This window comes from Pyrus communis, chromosome 15 (assembly GCF_041283825.1).
Source record: "Pyrus communis isolate YQ-2024b chromosome 15, ASM4128382v1, whole genome shotgun sequence".
NCBI lineage: Eukaryota > Viridiplantae > Streptophyta > Magnoliopsida > Rosales > Rosaceae > Pyrus > Pyrus communis.
This window is the reverse complement of record NC_142579.1, coordinates 24,278,740-24,294,462: the sequence shown is the minus strand read 5'-3', so window position 1 is coordinate 24,294,462 and position 15,723 is coordinate 24,278,740. Positions and strand designations below refer to the sequence as shown.

Below are 15,723 nucleotides of genomic sequence, written 5' to 3'. Positions count from 1 at the left end.
TAATTTTTTAACTTGTTTTTTTTCTTTCAGAGGGAAAATGTGGTTTGTTTCTTTAAGAGGGAAAATGTGGTTTGTGTTTTTAATGGGAGTCTTTAAACTTTTCTGTAACATAGTTTCACAATCAATCAATATACAAAGTTTCTTGACTTCTTGTTCTGAAATTCTGTATGTGAATCCAACACCACAATTTGATTCATGTTCTCCCAAAATAATTTTTAAAAGAAAAAGAACCAAAAAAAATGGTTGAAGAGTCTATGTAGGATAAGAACTTTCGTGTCACGAAATCAGACGTTAATCGTGTCGTGCGTAAGTTTTTCTAGTATCTAGTATCTATAGTCACGTATGCCCGTCAAGTTTCCTGAGCTGTTCATATATAATCTTGATGCATTCCCATATCTAAAGGAATTGATTGTTATTGACTATTGCGAGGAATCGGTCTCAAACTATGTATTCCAACAAATACAGTTTGATTAGTCTCGTTCAAAAGTTTATTAAAGTTTTTGTAGTTACCTTACGTGATCAACTTTAAATTTATTTTCCTTGAAGTTGTCATTGACAAAATAGACAACGCAACTCAAAGGGAGGACAAAGTGGCCTTCTTTTAGTGCTAATACAAATTCTTATAGAAACTATATATTTGATTGCATGAACAAGTTCAATTTAAATTTAAATCTCATAAAGAAAAATATATTTTTTTTAGGAAAGAAAATTATACAAGACATAAAAAGTTTATTAATCAACAATGAAATTTTTGTGCCTCTTCTATGAAAATATAAGGAAATTGTACAATGGTCTCCTCACAAGAAATTCTCAATTCTATCATTTTTCGTAACTTGTGATACACGCTCAGGGAGATGAATTCTTCAATGAAATTTTAATACACGTAAACGAGACCTCTCTGTAGTTTATTGAAAATGATGAAGCTCAAGAATACAATTTCCTAGTGTTTTCGTAGCATATGCAGACAAACTTTTATTGGCTAGAATAAATATTTAATTCCTTTCAATAATCAAAACACCGCGTTGAATAATTAATTGAAATTATTGAAATAGGTAAGTGTTAGAGTAAATGTAGAAATATAGAAAATAAATTGAACAATGACTTTGAAGTACGACTTGAATCATTTCCTAAACGTGTTATTTGCCTCCACTCGAATGAGTTTGCAAAAGGGTTTTTGGCAAATCACTTCCAGGATACAACAAAGTATGAAATATTTGATTAGCAAAACCGAATTGTATTCCCTTAGAAATAACTAGAAAGAAATTGTATGAATGTGATGGAGAGAAGAGAGAGCAAGGAAATTGTGTAGACGACAAATTTTTCAATGAATTTCTTTTCTAACAATTTTACCAATATATAGGGGAGATTGCACATATCCTTTGGTTTTGGATATGCCTTCTTGGTATGAGATACATCATTTGGTTTTGGGTATGCCTTCTCATCATGGGATACAACTGAATTAATATTACAGCAATATGCTCAATACGCATGTCTGATGCAAAGCGTCAACCACCAAGGGCTATGTCATTTTTAGTAAACTATGCACTAATCAGACATGGATTATGTCTTTTAGCAAAGTTGAAAAAGTCACATTGCTTTAATCAGACGAAGAGCAACTGTTGGGCAAATACCCAACTTCTTCCACACGAACGTGTGACCTTTCCTTTAATGTGATAAAGGCCAACTGTTAGGCAAATGCCCAACTTATGCCACCTAACTTACACAGAACGTATGACTTTTCCTTTGATGTGATAAAGGCCAACTGTTAGGCAAATGCCCAATACACAGAACGTATGACTTTTCCTTTGATGTGATAAAGGCCAACTGTTAGGCAAATGCCCAACTTATGCCACCGAACTTACACAGAACGTATGACTTTTCCTTTGATGTGATGAAGGGCAACTGTTAGGCAAATACCCAACTTCTTCCAACAAAACATATTAATGTATTATTAAAATATTCAACAGTAAGAACCTTAAAGGTAGTTGCATGGTAGTTTAACATTTGGTTTTCTTTTACAATTTCTTCGAAGTTGGGAATGGAATCATCAAAAGAGAACAGGTCAAAGGTTTGTTGAGGTCACCCACTACAGGACCGTCAACACGCTTTCGTTATGAATAATATTTTTGTGGTTGTTGTTGTCTTGGTCGTCGTTGTCAGGACAACTTTTCAATTGAATACCCTACCGTTTTCTTGGAACTGATTCCTCCGGAACCACAAGGATTTGAGTTTATTAATCAATTAATTTGGACTATTGAAATTTGATTCAACGATTACAAATAGAACATCATTTTAAAAATTATAATAATTATAATTGTTAGATCAAATTTCAATAGTCGAGATTCATTAATTAATAGGCTCAGATCTTTTGAATCTGGAGAGATCCGGTTCCCATTTTCTTGACCCCGTTTTGCGCGTTAAACAGAAAGTCCTACCAAATGAAACGGTAACTCCAACAAACGCGGACATGAAATATTAAAATATGTTTGATAATTATTTAGTTTTTCTATTCTGGATTTTAGTTTAATTTAAAAGCTAAAAGTCACAAAAAGATTTAAATATTTAAATATGTTGGGTAATTGTTTTTAAATTTGACAAAAAAAAAAAAGTTAAAAATTGAAGATGAAATGGTAATCAATCAGCCTCATAACTTTCAGTTAATCAATCGGTCTTGTAGCTTTCAATTTTCAATTAGCCTCACAATAAGTGCAAACAAAAACTGAAAATGAAATGATTAGAAAACAATCCCTAAATTTTCTAAAGGCTAACTTGGCTAAACTAGTTGCCACAACAATGATGGATCTAAGAATGAAACAAACATGATAATAAGCAAAGAAACGCATCCAAATCTTGAAGTAATCCAAACTCAAACTCGAAAGACTAAGATGGAGCTCCAAAGCTAAAGAAACTTCATGCATGGTGAAATTGTCAAACAATTCGCAAATAATACGCAAAAAAATTGCAATATAATGAACATGAAGACACTATTTGACAATAAGCAATGTCAACTCAAAGAAGAACTGGTAACGAAACAACTAGTGTATGCCCATGTTGATGTTGTTATCAACACCATCGCTGAAGTTACCAAGAACAACAAAGTAAACCATAGAGGAGCCAATAACACACCAATAAAAATAAAATAAAATACTCACCAGGAGAGACTCACAATATCCACACCAAGAAGCCTCTTATTGACAGAAAAACTAAAACAAAACTAAATCTATGCCAAACCATGAGAAGAGAAAAATAGTAAAGACTAGGAGAAGGGGGAGGGGCTGCCAGGGGCCACAAGCTGGAGCAAAGGCCTGTAAGCTATAATTTTGGAGATTGAAATTTTGGCAAGGGAAAGGAAAAGGGCGCTAGTAGTAGTTTCTTACATATTAGTATTCTAAGAGCCATGCTTTCGAGTTTTACTAACAAAACATAAAGCAAAAATAATTGTATATCTACGTCTTGGTAATTCATTTGTAATAATTTTAGTAGGAATTTTGTAAGTCCTGAGTGGTTCATGTATAATGTTTTTTTGTAGTACATTTTTAATCATTAGAGAGCTTCCAACAAAAGAGGCTCTAATTGAGTATCATTATGGGGGTGAGGTTGTTGAAATTATTTAAAAAACAACTTATTAGATGTTCAAAATCACCCGTTACTCACATGCCTCACCAACCACTTAGTACTACGGTTTAGTGGTATTTCTCTTCACTTGTAATAATCTTAGGTTCGATTCTCATCAAAGGTATATTTTTACTACATTATTGATGGCCATTGTGAAGTTATGCTCACCTCCTTCCCTTAATGTAGATACTATCATTTGTTAAAAAAGAAAATATATTAAATAAAATAAAAAAAAAAGATGTCTCACTAATAGGAATGGGCACTTTTATCAACATTTTAGTAATAAATCAATAATCAACTTCCATGTTCTTTAGTTTCTAAAATTATGTCTCCAAACTTAATCTCTCTAGTATTATCCCAAGAAAAAGCAGAAGCAGGGTAGGAGATGCTTCTCAAAATTCTCGACAAGAACGACTTGCCTTGTCCGCCGTCTAGCTAGTTTTTTAGGGGTGTTGTGGGGGTGATGTTAGACACTTAGTGCAACGTCTAGTATTCTCACAACCTCCTATGTTTGTTTGTTAGTTATGCTTTCCATTAGTCTCACTGTCTAATTTCTATGTTCAGACGAGAGCAATCCTAGGATGGGTGACCCACTTGGAAGTTCTCGTGTGAGTTCCTAAAAACAAAACCGTGAGGACGTGGTCGGAGCCCAAGGCAAACAATATCGTGTTGTAGCGGAGTCGAGACTGGGATGTGACAGAATGGTATCAGAGCCACTCTGCCATGTGATGCGAGTGTGCTAACGAGGATGTCGGACCCCTAAGAAGGGTAGATTATGACATCCCACATCGACCAACGGAGAGGGGGTGATGTGCCTTATATGTACATGCCCAACTCCATATAGCACGAAGCCTTTTGGTAACTCACTAGCTTCGAGTTCCATCGGAATTCCTAAGTTAAGCGAGTTCGGGCTAGAGTGTGTCTATTTCATTTAAGAAACAATGTGTCTATTTCATTTGGATCCAGAAACAGTGACTTAGATTTTAGAAACAATAACTTAGATTCTAGTGACTTAAATTTCAGAAACAGTTTATTTTTACTGTCCAGAAACAATGACCCATCATTATTATTGAATAACATACAGATCTCAAATTTATTTTCTAGAGAAACAAACGATGAACTTCACTAACAAAGAAAATTTGAAAAACAGTGTCTCGAATACATTATGAATAATAATGACGATCATATTTCAACCAAATAATACAAAATATAAATTAAATAGCATGAGGATCTATATTTTTGTTTCAAAGAAAAAGAAGAAGGTCTGCAAAACAACGATGAACTCCATTAATGATGAAAAATCTGGAACTCAACCTAAAAATGTTAGGGGTAAAAATGACAAATCATAATTTATTATAGTTAGGCCATTTTTAGTTCAACTACTTTAATATGGATTTTGTACTAATTATTAAACAAAACTTATAACATGATTTTTTATTAAAACTAAAACTTTTTAAACCATTTTTATTAGTTTTTCTTAAAGTTGAATGAAATTTCATAATGACAATTATACCCTTTTCGTTAGTTTTATTTTTTAATTATCACAGCTTCCCTTTTCCTTTCCCCTCTCTCCTTGTCGTCCTTCAAATTGAAGGGTGTCGACCTTCAATTACCTGGAGAAATCAACAATAAGCCATAATTCCTTGAATGGATTAGAGTATGCTCTGCTCGTTTTCTGCTGAGTTTTCTTTAAATCTTGATCTTACAGTGCTCACATGGGAACAAAGAGAGAGATTGATGGTTTATAGAAAGAAACAAGAAGGAAAATGAAATTTGAGCTTTGTGTGGAAGAGGGAAGGTGAGCGAGACTGCATGCGACGAATCCATTGAGTTTCGGACTTCAACTGGCGTCGTTGTGGTCTGATCCGTCTGGGTTATGGAGATCGGACATTGGAGCTCCTAGCTAGCGACAATTTGGAGCCGTAGATCCCATGAGAAATTGAAATTTTGGGAATGGCTATGGGGAAACGGGATGACAGAGAGAGATTGGGTGGTTAGGATTGTGCCTTGGGCTGGGAGGTCGTGGGGGCGGCGGAAGGAAGGAACCCAGACCTAGATTATAGGTAAAAGTAGGAGACGGCGTCGGCGGCGGCGGAGGCGGCGGAAAAGGGGGTTTCTGCGAAACCGAAAGATTTAAGGTAAAATTATTAGAATTTTCCTATTAATAAAAATGGAAGATTATTAAAAAAAAAGTAAGTTAATTTTTTATTCAAACATGGTAATTTTTTTTAATCATTTAATAGTCACTGTCAATTTATATAAGAATTGGAACGCTTACTTTTACTGTTTTATTTTAAGCTATTTATTCGACAGCACAACATTTCTTTATAAAAGGCCAAGGCACTCTAAGTGGTGGAAAATTCGGCGTCTCTTCTCGGCTCCTGCAAATGTCTTTCCTCGCTTCTTGGGTGTATTTGCTAACGTCTGTTCGTTGGGTGTGTATATATGGGTGCTGAAACCAACCAACGGACAGCTGGAACCAACAAAAGCTTACATAAGATTCTCAGTTTCTGAGCAAACATAGATTATTTTACTCCCTCTCCGTGTGTCCCATTCGACTTTCTGATCTTGTTTCTTCAGCCAGGAACAGATTGCCTAATTGAGTTGAGTTCTGAGTCTCCTTGTTTTGCTAAGCATGTCTCTAGCTTCACCCGGAATAGGTGCTCTCAGAACGCCATTTCAAACGCTCTTTGACGCTGTAAAAGCAGCGCAGCAGGAGAATAAAATGTTCCGACGCCGCCTCCGAGTCATCAAAGCCACGCTAGACTCTCTACAACCACTCATCATAGACATCGAAAAATCTAGCCCCGAAGAGGGGCTGCAAAATTTTGCACTACAGATGGAGGAGGGGGCAAATCTTGTTCACAAGTGCAGCAAAAATGGTCTTCAGAGGTGCAGCAAAGTTGCCCTGTGGAGAAGAAAATACAAATACGCCAAAAAGCTTCGTCAACTGGACAAATCTCTTCGAAGATTGTTTGATGTGCTTAAACTGCAGGGTACGAGGGATGCGAGGGAGACGTTGGCTTCTCTCAGGATTATCGAGAAGGTGCTCTCTCGAGTAGAAGAGAGTTTGAAGGTGAAAACTAATCAGCCTGAAATAGTTACATGTTCGCCTAGGGTGCCTGAAGCGCCATCGGTTACAGTCGGGTTGGATGTGCCGTTGAAGGAGTTGAAGATGAAGCTCCTCAAGGATGAAAAGGTGTCTATGCTTGTGCTGACTGCTGCTGGAGGGTGTGGGAAAACCACCTTGGCTAAAAAGTTTTGTCAGGATCAAGAAGTCAAAGGTATGCTATCTATGATTTCAACTTTTTTTTGGTGAAGTTTTACTTCCTAGTGATAAGTTGATTCCTTCCTCTTAGAGTTAACAAATCCTGCAATGCTCCCTGCTTGATTACTTTCTTGATCTGAGAATTGCAGACATATCTAGTTAACCTTTTATTAACACCTTTCTTACATTCTGTTTGGATAGATACATTCAAGAACAACATCTTCTTTGTCAATGTCTCGAAGAAGCCCAGCTTGGACCTTATTGTACATGAACTGTATCAACAGAAGGGGTCCGAGCCGCCTGCTTTCCAAAACGAAGTCATGGTAGTTAACTGTTTGCAACAATTTCTGAAGGAATCAAGACAAAATCCTCTATTGTTTGTGCTGGATGATGTTTGGTCGGGATCAGAGTCCCTTCTTGAGAAGTTTGATCAACTAAAGTTTTCAAATTACAAGATTTTGGTCACATCTAGATTTGCATTTCCAAGATTCGGTTCTCCTTATCGTTTGGCATCATTGAGTGATGAAGATGCAATGATCCTTTTTCACTACTCGGCATCCTTGGAGGATAAGAACTCTTATACTTACGAAGATCTTTCGAGAAAGGTGATTTCTTAGTCCGCTATGCACATATATTAATGCCTCAGAAGAGGGTAAAGAAATACACACGTTAATGAACTGTGAAGAACGAAGAAAGAAGAATGAAAGAGTAGACAATTTACAATTTTATCATCTTTATGAAACCATTTAGATGATTTTCAACAATATAATCAAATAATAGTAATTGAATTCATTTTGGATAATTAAATTGCAGATTATCAAGCGCTGTAAGGGATGCCCACTTGCCATTGCATTGGTCGGGAGATCACTTCGCGGCCAGCCTATCGAAATCTGGCACAAAAGAGTAGTGGAATGGTGCAAAGGTTCGTCTATTCTTGATTCTGACAAGGAATTGCTTGCTTGCCTCCAAAGCAGTTTAGATGCCTTGGATAAAGAAAAACCTATCATCAAGGAATGCTTCCTCGATCTAGGTTCTTTTCCGGAGGACCAAAGAATTGCTGTTGCCGCCCTCATTGATATGTGGGCAGAGTTATATGGTCTAGATGAAGAAATTCTGACCATTGCCAACCTGCACGAGCTTACCGCCCGAAGTTTAGCTAATCTTGTTGTCACAAGGTACGCAGGCTGGTCATAATTTTCTATTTCAATATGTATGCTGAACAAATCAGTAAAGAAATTAATATTGATCATCCAGGCATGAGAGGGAGGCGGATGGCTATTACACTGAACACTTTGTCACCCAGCACGACATGCTTAGAGAGTTGGCGATCCATCAGGCGAGTCAAGGCCCATTAGAACATAGGGAACGACTATATATAAACATATGTGGGGACAAACTTCCTAAGTGGTTGATAGAACAAAAGTATGAAGCGATCAAGGCTCGACTATTATCTATCTCAACAGGTTCCAGCAATCTCTCTTTAGTAAATATTTATACATGTGCGCTCGGGACACGCTTGGGTGCACACACACACACATGCTCATTCATACTAAGACTTCAATCGGACTTTGACACATTTAAGTTCAACCCACGCTAACATCTTAAAGCTTATTGTTTGCAGATGGAGCCTTCTCAGCAAAATGGCCAAACATGCAAGTACCCGAAGCAGAGGTTCTAGTTCTGAATTTTCAAACAAAAAACTATGCCTTACCTGAGTTTATGGAGAAAATGGATAAACTAAAGGTTCTAATACTAAAAAATGACGGCTTGTTACCTGCTGAACTAGATAATTTTGAACTACTTGGTTCGCTATCAAATCTTAAGAGAATTAGATTAGAACATATTTCAATTCCTCCCATAAGCAAGGTCCTTAAACAGTTGAAAAGCTTGCAAAAGATATCTTTTTTCATGTGTGATATCGGCCAAGGTTTCGGCCAAATTTTAGATGCACTGCCAAATCTAGTGGAATTGAACATGGATTATTGCCATGATCTGGTGCAATTTCCTGACAACCTTTGTGACCTTGTTCACCTTAAGAAACTTAGCATCACCAACTGTCATAAGCTATCTGCCTTGCCTGCAGACGTCGGAAAGCTAGTCAATCTTGAAGTGTTGAGGCTTAGGTCATGTGCAGAGTTGTTAAAGTTGCCAGGCTCGATTAGGAACCTTAAAGTTTTGAAATTTCTCGACATATCCGATTGCTTTAGCATAAAGGAGTTGCCCGAGGACATTGGTGCAATGTGCAGCGTGGAAAAGATCAACGTGAGCCAGTGTTCAAGACTGAAAGAGCTGCCTGCGTCTGTTATGGATCTTGAGCAGTTGAACGAAGTGATATGCGATGAAGAGACAAAAACTTTATGGGAACCCTTCTTACCATTTCTCACAAACGTACACATAAAGGTGATCAAAGAAGATATCAACCTAAATTGGCTCAACAAGCTTCCAACCTAAGGCCATGGTGCTTCATCAATTTACTCCGTGTTCTCTTCTGCGCTCCTCTTTGTTCATGGAAAGTGGATAATCTATGTAACATGTGGTATTTATGTTTTCTATGTAGTATGTGGCAAATCATTTGACTTTACTCCTTGTTTCCTTTTTTTTCTTCTTGCTTTTGCTATTTTACATCGGCAATATTTTATGTTACCATTTTTTTAACAAGCGATATTATCTGCATTAAAGGGTATGTGGGTTAAGTTTTACAATGAGCTAGCAATAATGTGGTTTAAAGTCGTTTTTGGCGAGAATCAAACGTAAAATCTTTCACTTACAAATGAAGAGGAATACTATTAGACTATATTATGTAATAAATTCGTCAATGTGGTCCTACTAGGTAGTTTCAATGGGCTTTCCTAATTAGTATTACGCGCGAAGACCTTGAGTTATTGACCTACAAACATTGATAGCACCCCAAAACCCGAAATTTTTCTGGGGTGTTATAATAGAGCTGACTGCTGAATCTGAAACAGCTAAGAATAGATAAAGATATTCGTTTGTATGAGGCTTGGAAATGAGAGGAGGTTGCGACAAGTACTTTTTCAAGTCTTAGAATGCCCGTTCGCACTTCTCATCCCATTTTTGTTCGTCCCTTCTTGAGAGCCCTGAAAATGGTCTGCAGCGATCAGTAGACCCGGATAGAAAACGATTTACGAAGACCGCTCTACCAGTAAGGCTATGAATCTCCTCGGTAGACTTAGAGAACGATTTAGGGCTGCTGCTTGTGGATGGCTTTCATTTACTTCAGATGAGCTTCTATTCCGTGTTGGGTGACTAAGTAGCCAAGATTTCTGTCTGAGGAGACTCTGAATGTACTATTAGTGAAATACAACTTCATGTTGTACATTCAAGCCACGGGCTTGAAGTTCGGATCTACGTGCAGCTTGCAGCAGATGTCTAAAGGGAACCATGAGAACACGTCTTTGTTTTCCTAATGAAACGCGGTGAGCTCATTGTTCTTCCATGTGCTGAGCCTGACTATCCTCGCCTTCCTTTTAAGGCGACCTGGATTAAGTATGACATGTATGGCATACTCTTTTGGCTTCCATCCTTATTCCTCTGCCGTGGAGTCTAGTAGGAGTTCGCTTGCTTGATCATAGTTAGAGTTGTCTGGAGTCTTCATGTTGTCCTCAGTTTATGTTGATTGGGTGAACTCTTTCTCCTCGAGTCATTGGACTGCGCACCTCTTGGTCATGGCTTGATCACGCCGGATCTCACCTACTCCGCCACTAAGGATGGGAAATCAAATCTTCTGACATTTGCTTAAAGTCTGGGTGGTGATCTTGTACGTCTATGGCTTGCTCAATATGTTAATGTAGAGCGATGGTTCATCGATGATTGCAAACTTCTGAGGGTTGACAATAAGAGGTGTGTAGTCGAGCTCAATGGTGTCAACGGTGGTACAGGTGACACCATTACAACCAGATAGCAGACTAGACTTCTTAGTGATAATCTTCTTCATGCCAAGTTTCTTACCGATGAAGAGTTGAAAGAATTTGGCGGCATTTCCTTTATCTGCATGCATGCGATCTACTTTCGGACAAGCAATCTGGATACTGATGATGAATGCATCGTTGTGAGGTTGGTTGACTTTGACGTGATCTTGGAAAATCTATTGAGTTGGTTGTCTTCCAGATCACTAGCCTACACCTAGACATTAGCTTAGCTTGGTGGATCTTTCTCATTTTCTCCTTGGCAATATAAGCAAGGTGCTCAAATTCGGCAATGATCGAATTAGTCCGGATGATTTTCTGTGCCACTTCGCCTTACATCTTTGCTACTTAACCAACTTTTGGAGATGGTTCTTCCAGTCTATACATTCGTTTGTCAGGTGGTCGGTAGCCTTATGAAAGACACAATACTGCATCTAATCCTTCTTGCCCCCCAGAGGCTGTGCTTTCTTGAATGTGTTTGTGGATATGGACGTTGAACTTAGTATAAGCCCTCTTGGAAGAACTATCGTATAATGTGGAACATCGTTTTTGCTTCCTTCCGCCCTCTACCTTGATGGAGCTTTTGTAGTCGTCTTCTTTCTTGGATGGTTTCTACTTCGTGATTGAATTGGGTGCCTTTCTTGCTCGTTTCTTATCGTCCCAAATCGCATGACCCTTTGCTAAGTTAAAATGCTTAGCTAAGGTTTGCTTTGGGGTCGTGGTAATGTCTCTACAGAGTGATAACCTACTGGCGGTCGTGGTAATGTCTCTTGAAAGCTGTCCACGCGACTGTTTCATCGCGGCTGAAAATCTTAGCCATTTTAGTCTCGAAGCACTGAATGTAGTACTGGATAGATTCGTTGGGCTTTCTCACCACGCTGAAAAGGTGATCTGACAATTTTTGACAACTTAGTAGGACAAATACTCATTCGTGAAAACAAAGGCAAGTTCCTATAAAAGACCAATAGATCGTGGTCCACAGTGTGGAACCAATCATGTGCTGCTCTCTGCAAAGTCATAACAAAAACTTAGCACATCAAGACTTTGTCCTGCTTGTGAAGTGTCATAACACTTCGCTAGTTATTCGATCAGGGTCTGAATCTCCATTGAACGGCGTGAAGGAAGGTGTGGAGAATCTTCAGGGAGGTCGTGTTGCATCGGATGAATCGTCGTGCTGCTCCTTTTCCTCGATGGTGCGCTTCGGATGAACAAATCATATTAGAGTTGCTAGCTCGATTAGGAACCTTAAAGTTTTTGAAATTTCTCGACATATCCCATTAATGGGGTGTAATATCCACACATCCCATTTTGCTTCTCACACACTTTTTTTATTTTCGGCCTTCAGTTGGATGAATTGAAAAAGATCAACGAACAAAAATTATCAAATAATGTGTGAGAAGTAAAATAGGGTATGTGGATAGCACACCCTTTCTATAAATAGGGAAACCCCCTATAATCAAATGAAGAATTGCAACTTTTGAGTTTTCATGAATGAAGAATTGCAAATGGTCACATGCTTTTCAAAGAGGTATCTCAAATGTCACATCTCGACTCCGTCATAGCATGATATTGTCCGCTTTGGGCCACGCCCTCACGGATTTGTTCTTGGGTTTCCACCCAAAACGCATCATGCTAGGAAGAGAGGGACATGTACATATAAGGCCAGGGACCAACCCTCACCCCGCCGATGTGGGATACTACAATCCACCCCTCTTAGGCAGATCAATGTCCTCGTCAGCACATCCGAATGGACGGTGAGTCTGGCTCTGATACCAAACTGTCACATCTCGACTTTGCCGTAGCATGATATTGTCCGCTTTAGGCCATGCCTTCACGGATATGTTCTTGGGCTTCCACCCAAAACAAGTCATGCTAGGAAGAGAGGGGCATGTACATATAAGACCAGGGACCAACTTTCACCCCGCCGATGTGGGATACTACATCAAATCCTATAAATAGGGAAACCCCCTATAATCACTTAACAACTTTTTACCATACATATAGTGCACTAAAAATTATAGAGTTATATTGAGTCTATATGAGAGAGTTTTCAACACAATTGTGGTTCATTGAAGCTTTGTAATTTGGGGTGCTACTATTACAAAGACGTGGTTGTTCTATCCTGAGAGACAACCGCCAATAGGGGACGTAAACTTGTCTTAAAGACAGGGTGTCTAACACCGTATTCCCAGGTTTTTCTAATCCATTATGTTATGTTCCTTTAACATTGGTTACTCATGTGCATGGAGGAAATTGTAGCAATAGTCTCTCAACTTTAACCTAATTGGAGTAATGGTCTCTCAATTAAAAATCCATGAGCATTAGTCCCTTAACTTCAAAAACGTGTAGCTATGGTCTTTTTCTTCAACTTCGTTAGAACTTCTGTCAACATGAGTCATGTGCCACACACATAAGGCTGAATCGAGGGGCAAATATAAATAACTAAATGAGAAAAATTGTAGCTATGGTCCCTTAACTTTAACACAACTGGAGAAATGGTCCCTTAACTTTAACCCAATTAGAGTAATGGTCTCTCAACTTTAACCCAGTTATAGCAATGGTTTTTCTAACATAACTCATTTTGATGGAATTCTGACGGAGTTAACGAAAATGACTATAACTGCACGTTTTGATGAGTTAATGGACCAATGGTCATGATTTTTAGTTGAGAGACCATTACTACAATTTTCTCCATGTGCATGCATTACTTTGATATATAATTGCATGAATTATTTCTTGATTTTCTATGTGATTTAATAGAGCAAGTAGACCCTAATTTTTCAAACAATCTTAAGACAAGTTTATTAGTTTGAATGTGAAATTGGCACTAGGTGAAATAACCTGCAATTTAAAATCTATATATGTGTTTGTCTAACTAGTCAGCAACACTCAACAGCTAAGATCATATATGGTAGTTTACTCACAACAGAAATAGTCAAATTAAAACTCAATTTACTAAAATGTTCCAAGTTAACTAAGATCCAGTTTTACACATTTTAACTCTGAAAAGCTTAGTTGCATGGACTTATCTTTTTGCAAATAATGTTAAACATGTATCACAAGCAAATGGTAAGATAAGTAAAGTAGAAAAGCAATCAATTGCACTAGATGTCTTTGGCTGGAAAAACCCACCTCTGGGTTAAAAAACTGGGGACTCTCCACTAAGTCTAATCCACTAGTGAAACAAGATTCTTACAAAGTAACCATAGAAGCTCAATTCCTAGATCCTAATCTATGGAGCAGCTTGTACTTTTGTGCAACCTTGCCTTTCATGAGATCGATTCATTCAGTCTTCACGAAGTGGCAGCTTCTCCTCAGCTCTTCACCTTGTGGCATCGAAATCAAATCAACTTATGTGAATGATGTTATGATGTAGTTGATGCAAATCTGGATTCGATATCTAGTCAGTTTCACCAATCAAATACTTGAAAGATGAAACTGACGTGAATCCAAAAAGATGTCAGCTCAAAGATTTGAAACTAGAAAAGCTTACCTAAAACAAATATCAAAATCATGAAAGCAATGCTACCTTATTATGCAATGATCTAGGTATTTAGTGCAAGAGTGTGATTTTGTGGCTAGGGTTTTCAAGTAAGAACAAAGGGGCAGCTCAAAGCTGAAAACAACCCTTATAAATCTCATAGCCAAGTTGAAGAGAACCCTAGATTGATATTTATGAAGAAGGCTAAGTTTCAGACAAAGAGAGGGGATGAAAGGCCACATGTCATGTGAAAAATCAATTTGAAAAGATTTAGGGTTGAAAAACCATTTTCGAGAATAAGTTGTCAAATGGCCCATGTGGGTTGTCTTAAAATGTGTGCCCAGCTTGTATGAAAGCAGCGAAAAGTTTTGATGAGACAGAACCACTAGATATAATGTACTGGAAATAATAACATGAAATGCATATGAATGAACAAACCTTTGATGAGAGAAGTTAAGCTTTTGAAGTGATATTTCCAGCAACACGATCCCAAAAGTAGCATTTCAACCCTAAATCTAATTAAAGCATGTGTGGTACAATTTACAACATTTGACAAAGAGAAGCCAAACAATAAAACTAGACTTCACAATCTCCTCGTTTGGCTTTCCTTGACAAAATAACCCAAACCCTATAACTAAGTTCACTCAACCTCACTCAAGAGAACTCAAAGGACGAATCCTGCAAAGAAGTACTATAGACAAAGAATAAGTAAAAAGTTATCATGGTTAAAACAATTGCAAGGAATGTAAATAGATTGTGATACGATTTTGTATCCCCTATTTTGTCAAGACTCAAAAACTTGATTGGTTTGTGATTTTAAATATTTAAATCTTACGACTTAAACTAGACTTTAAGACTCAAAAACTTGATTAGTTTGTGATTTTAAAATTTTAAATCTTACGACTTAAACTAGACAAAGAGATCTAAAAAGAGGACGTAACATGAGAGGGAGAAAGAGGAGAGAGGAGAAAAAAAGTAAGAGATGATTGAAGGAAAGAGAAAAAAAAGAAAGGATCGGACGAGATAAAGAGAAAGAGGAAAGAGAAAGAATTAAGAGAATGAAGATGACGGATTGAAAGAAAGACGAAAAAGATAAAAAAAAAAAAGGAGAGGAAAAGAAGAAAAGAGAGATAGATTTGGAGTGAGAATGGAGAAGGGAGAAAAAAAATAAATGAGTGAGTTTTAAGTTTAAAACTCTAAAAACTCACTTTTTATGTTTATAGATAATAAACTATATTTTTGAGTTAGTCTTGAGTTCAGTTTTTGAAAATAATCATACCAAACAAGTTTTTAAGGCCTAAAACTTGAAAATTGTTTTTGGGTTTAAAATGTTGGATTCAAATAGAGTACCAAACAGACCCTAACATTTTGAAGGATTTCAATAGTTGTGGATTTTGTAGGATTTGAGAGCTAAAAATATATATAACCAAGAC

At 37.4% G+C, this 15,723-nt stretch overlaps 1 protein-coding gene across 3 annotated transcripts in view; it reads left to right on the top strand.

Moving 5' to 3' along the window:
* The window catches only part of LOC137732580 (putative disease resistance protein At5g66900), a 29,670-nt gene extending 20,206 nt beyond the window's left edge, over positions 1-9,464 (top strand). The window contains exons 4-9 of one of the 3 annotated variants that reach the window (XM_088686611.1): positions 5,324-5,753; positions 5,914-6,899; positions 7,085-7,488; positions 7,697-8,058; positions 8,138-8,346; positions 8,505-9,464. In XM_088686611.1, coding sequence (XP_088542737.1) covers positions 6,251-6,899; positions 7,085-7,488; positions 7,697-8,058; positions 8,138-8,346; positions 8,505-9,334 — 2,454 coding nt within the window. In that variant the 5' untranslated portion in view covers positions 5,324-5,753; positions 5,914-6,250 and the 3' untranslated portion in view covers positions 9,335-9,464. Of the gene's footprint in view, positions 1-4,851; positions 5,754-5,913; positions 6,900-7,084; positions 7,489-7,696; positions 8,059-8,137; positions 8,347-8,504 lie in introns of those variants that run through there. The other 2 variants (XM_088686610.1, XM_068471904.2) reach the window with 2 other exon arrangements.
* The last annotated feature ends 6,259 nt before the right edge of the window (positions 9,465-15,723 follow it).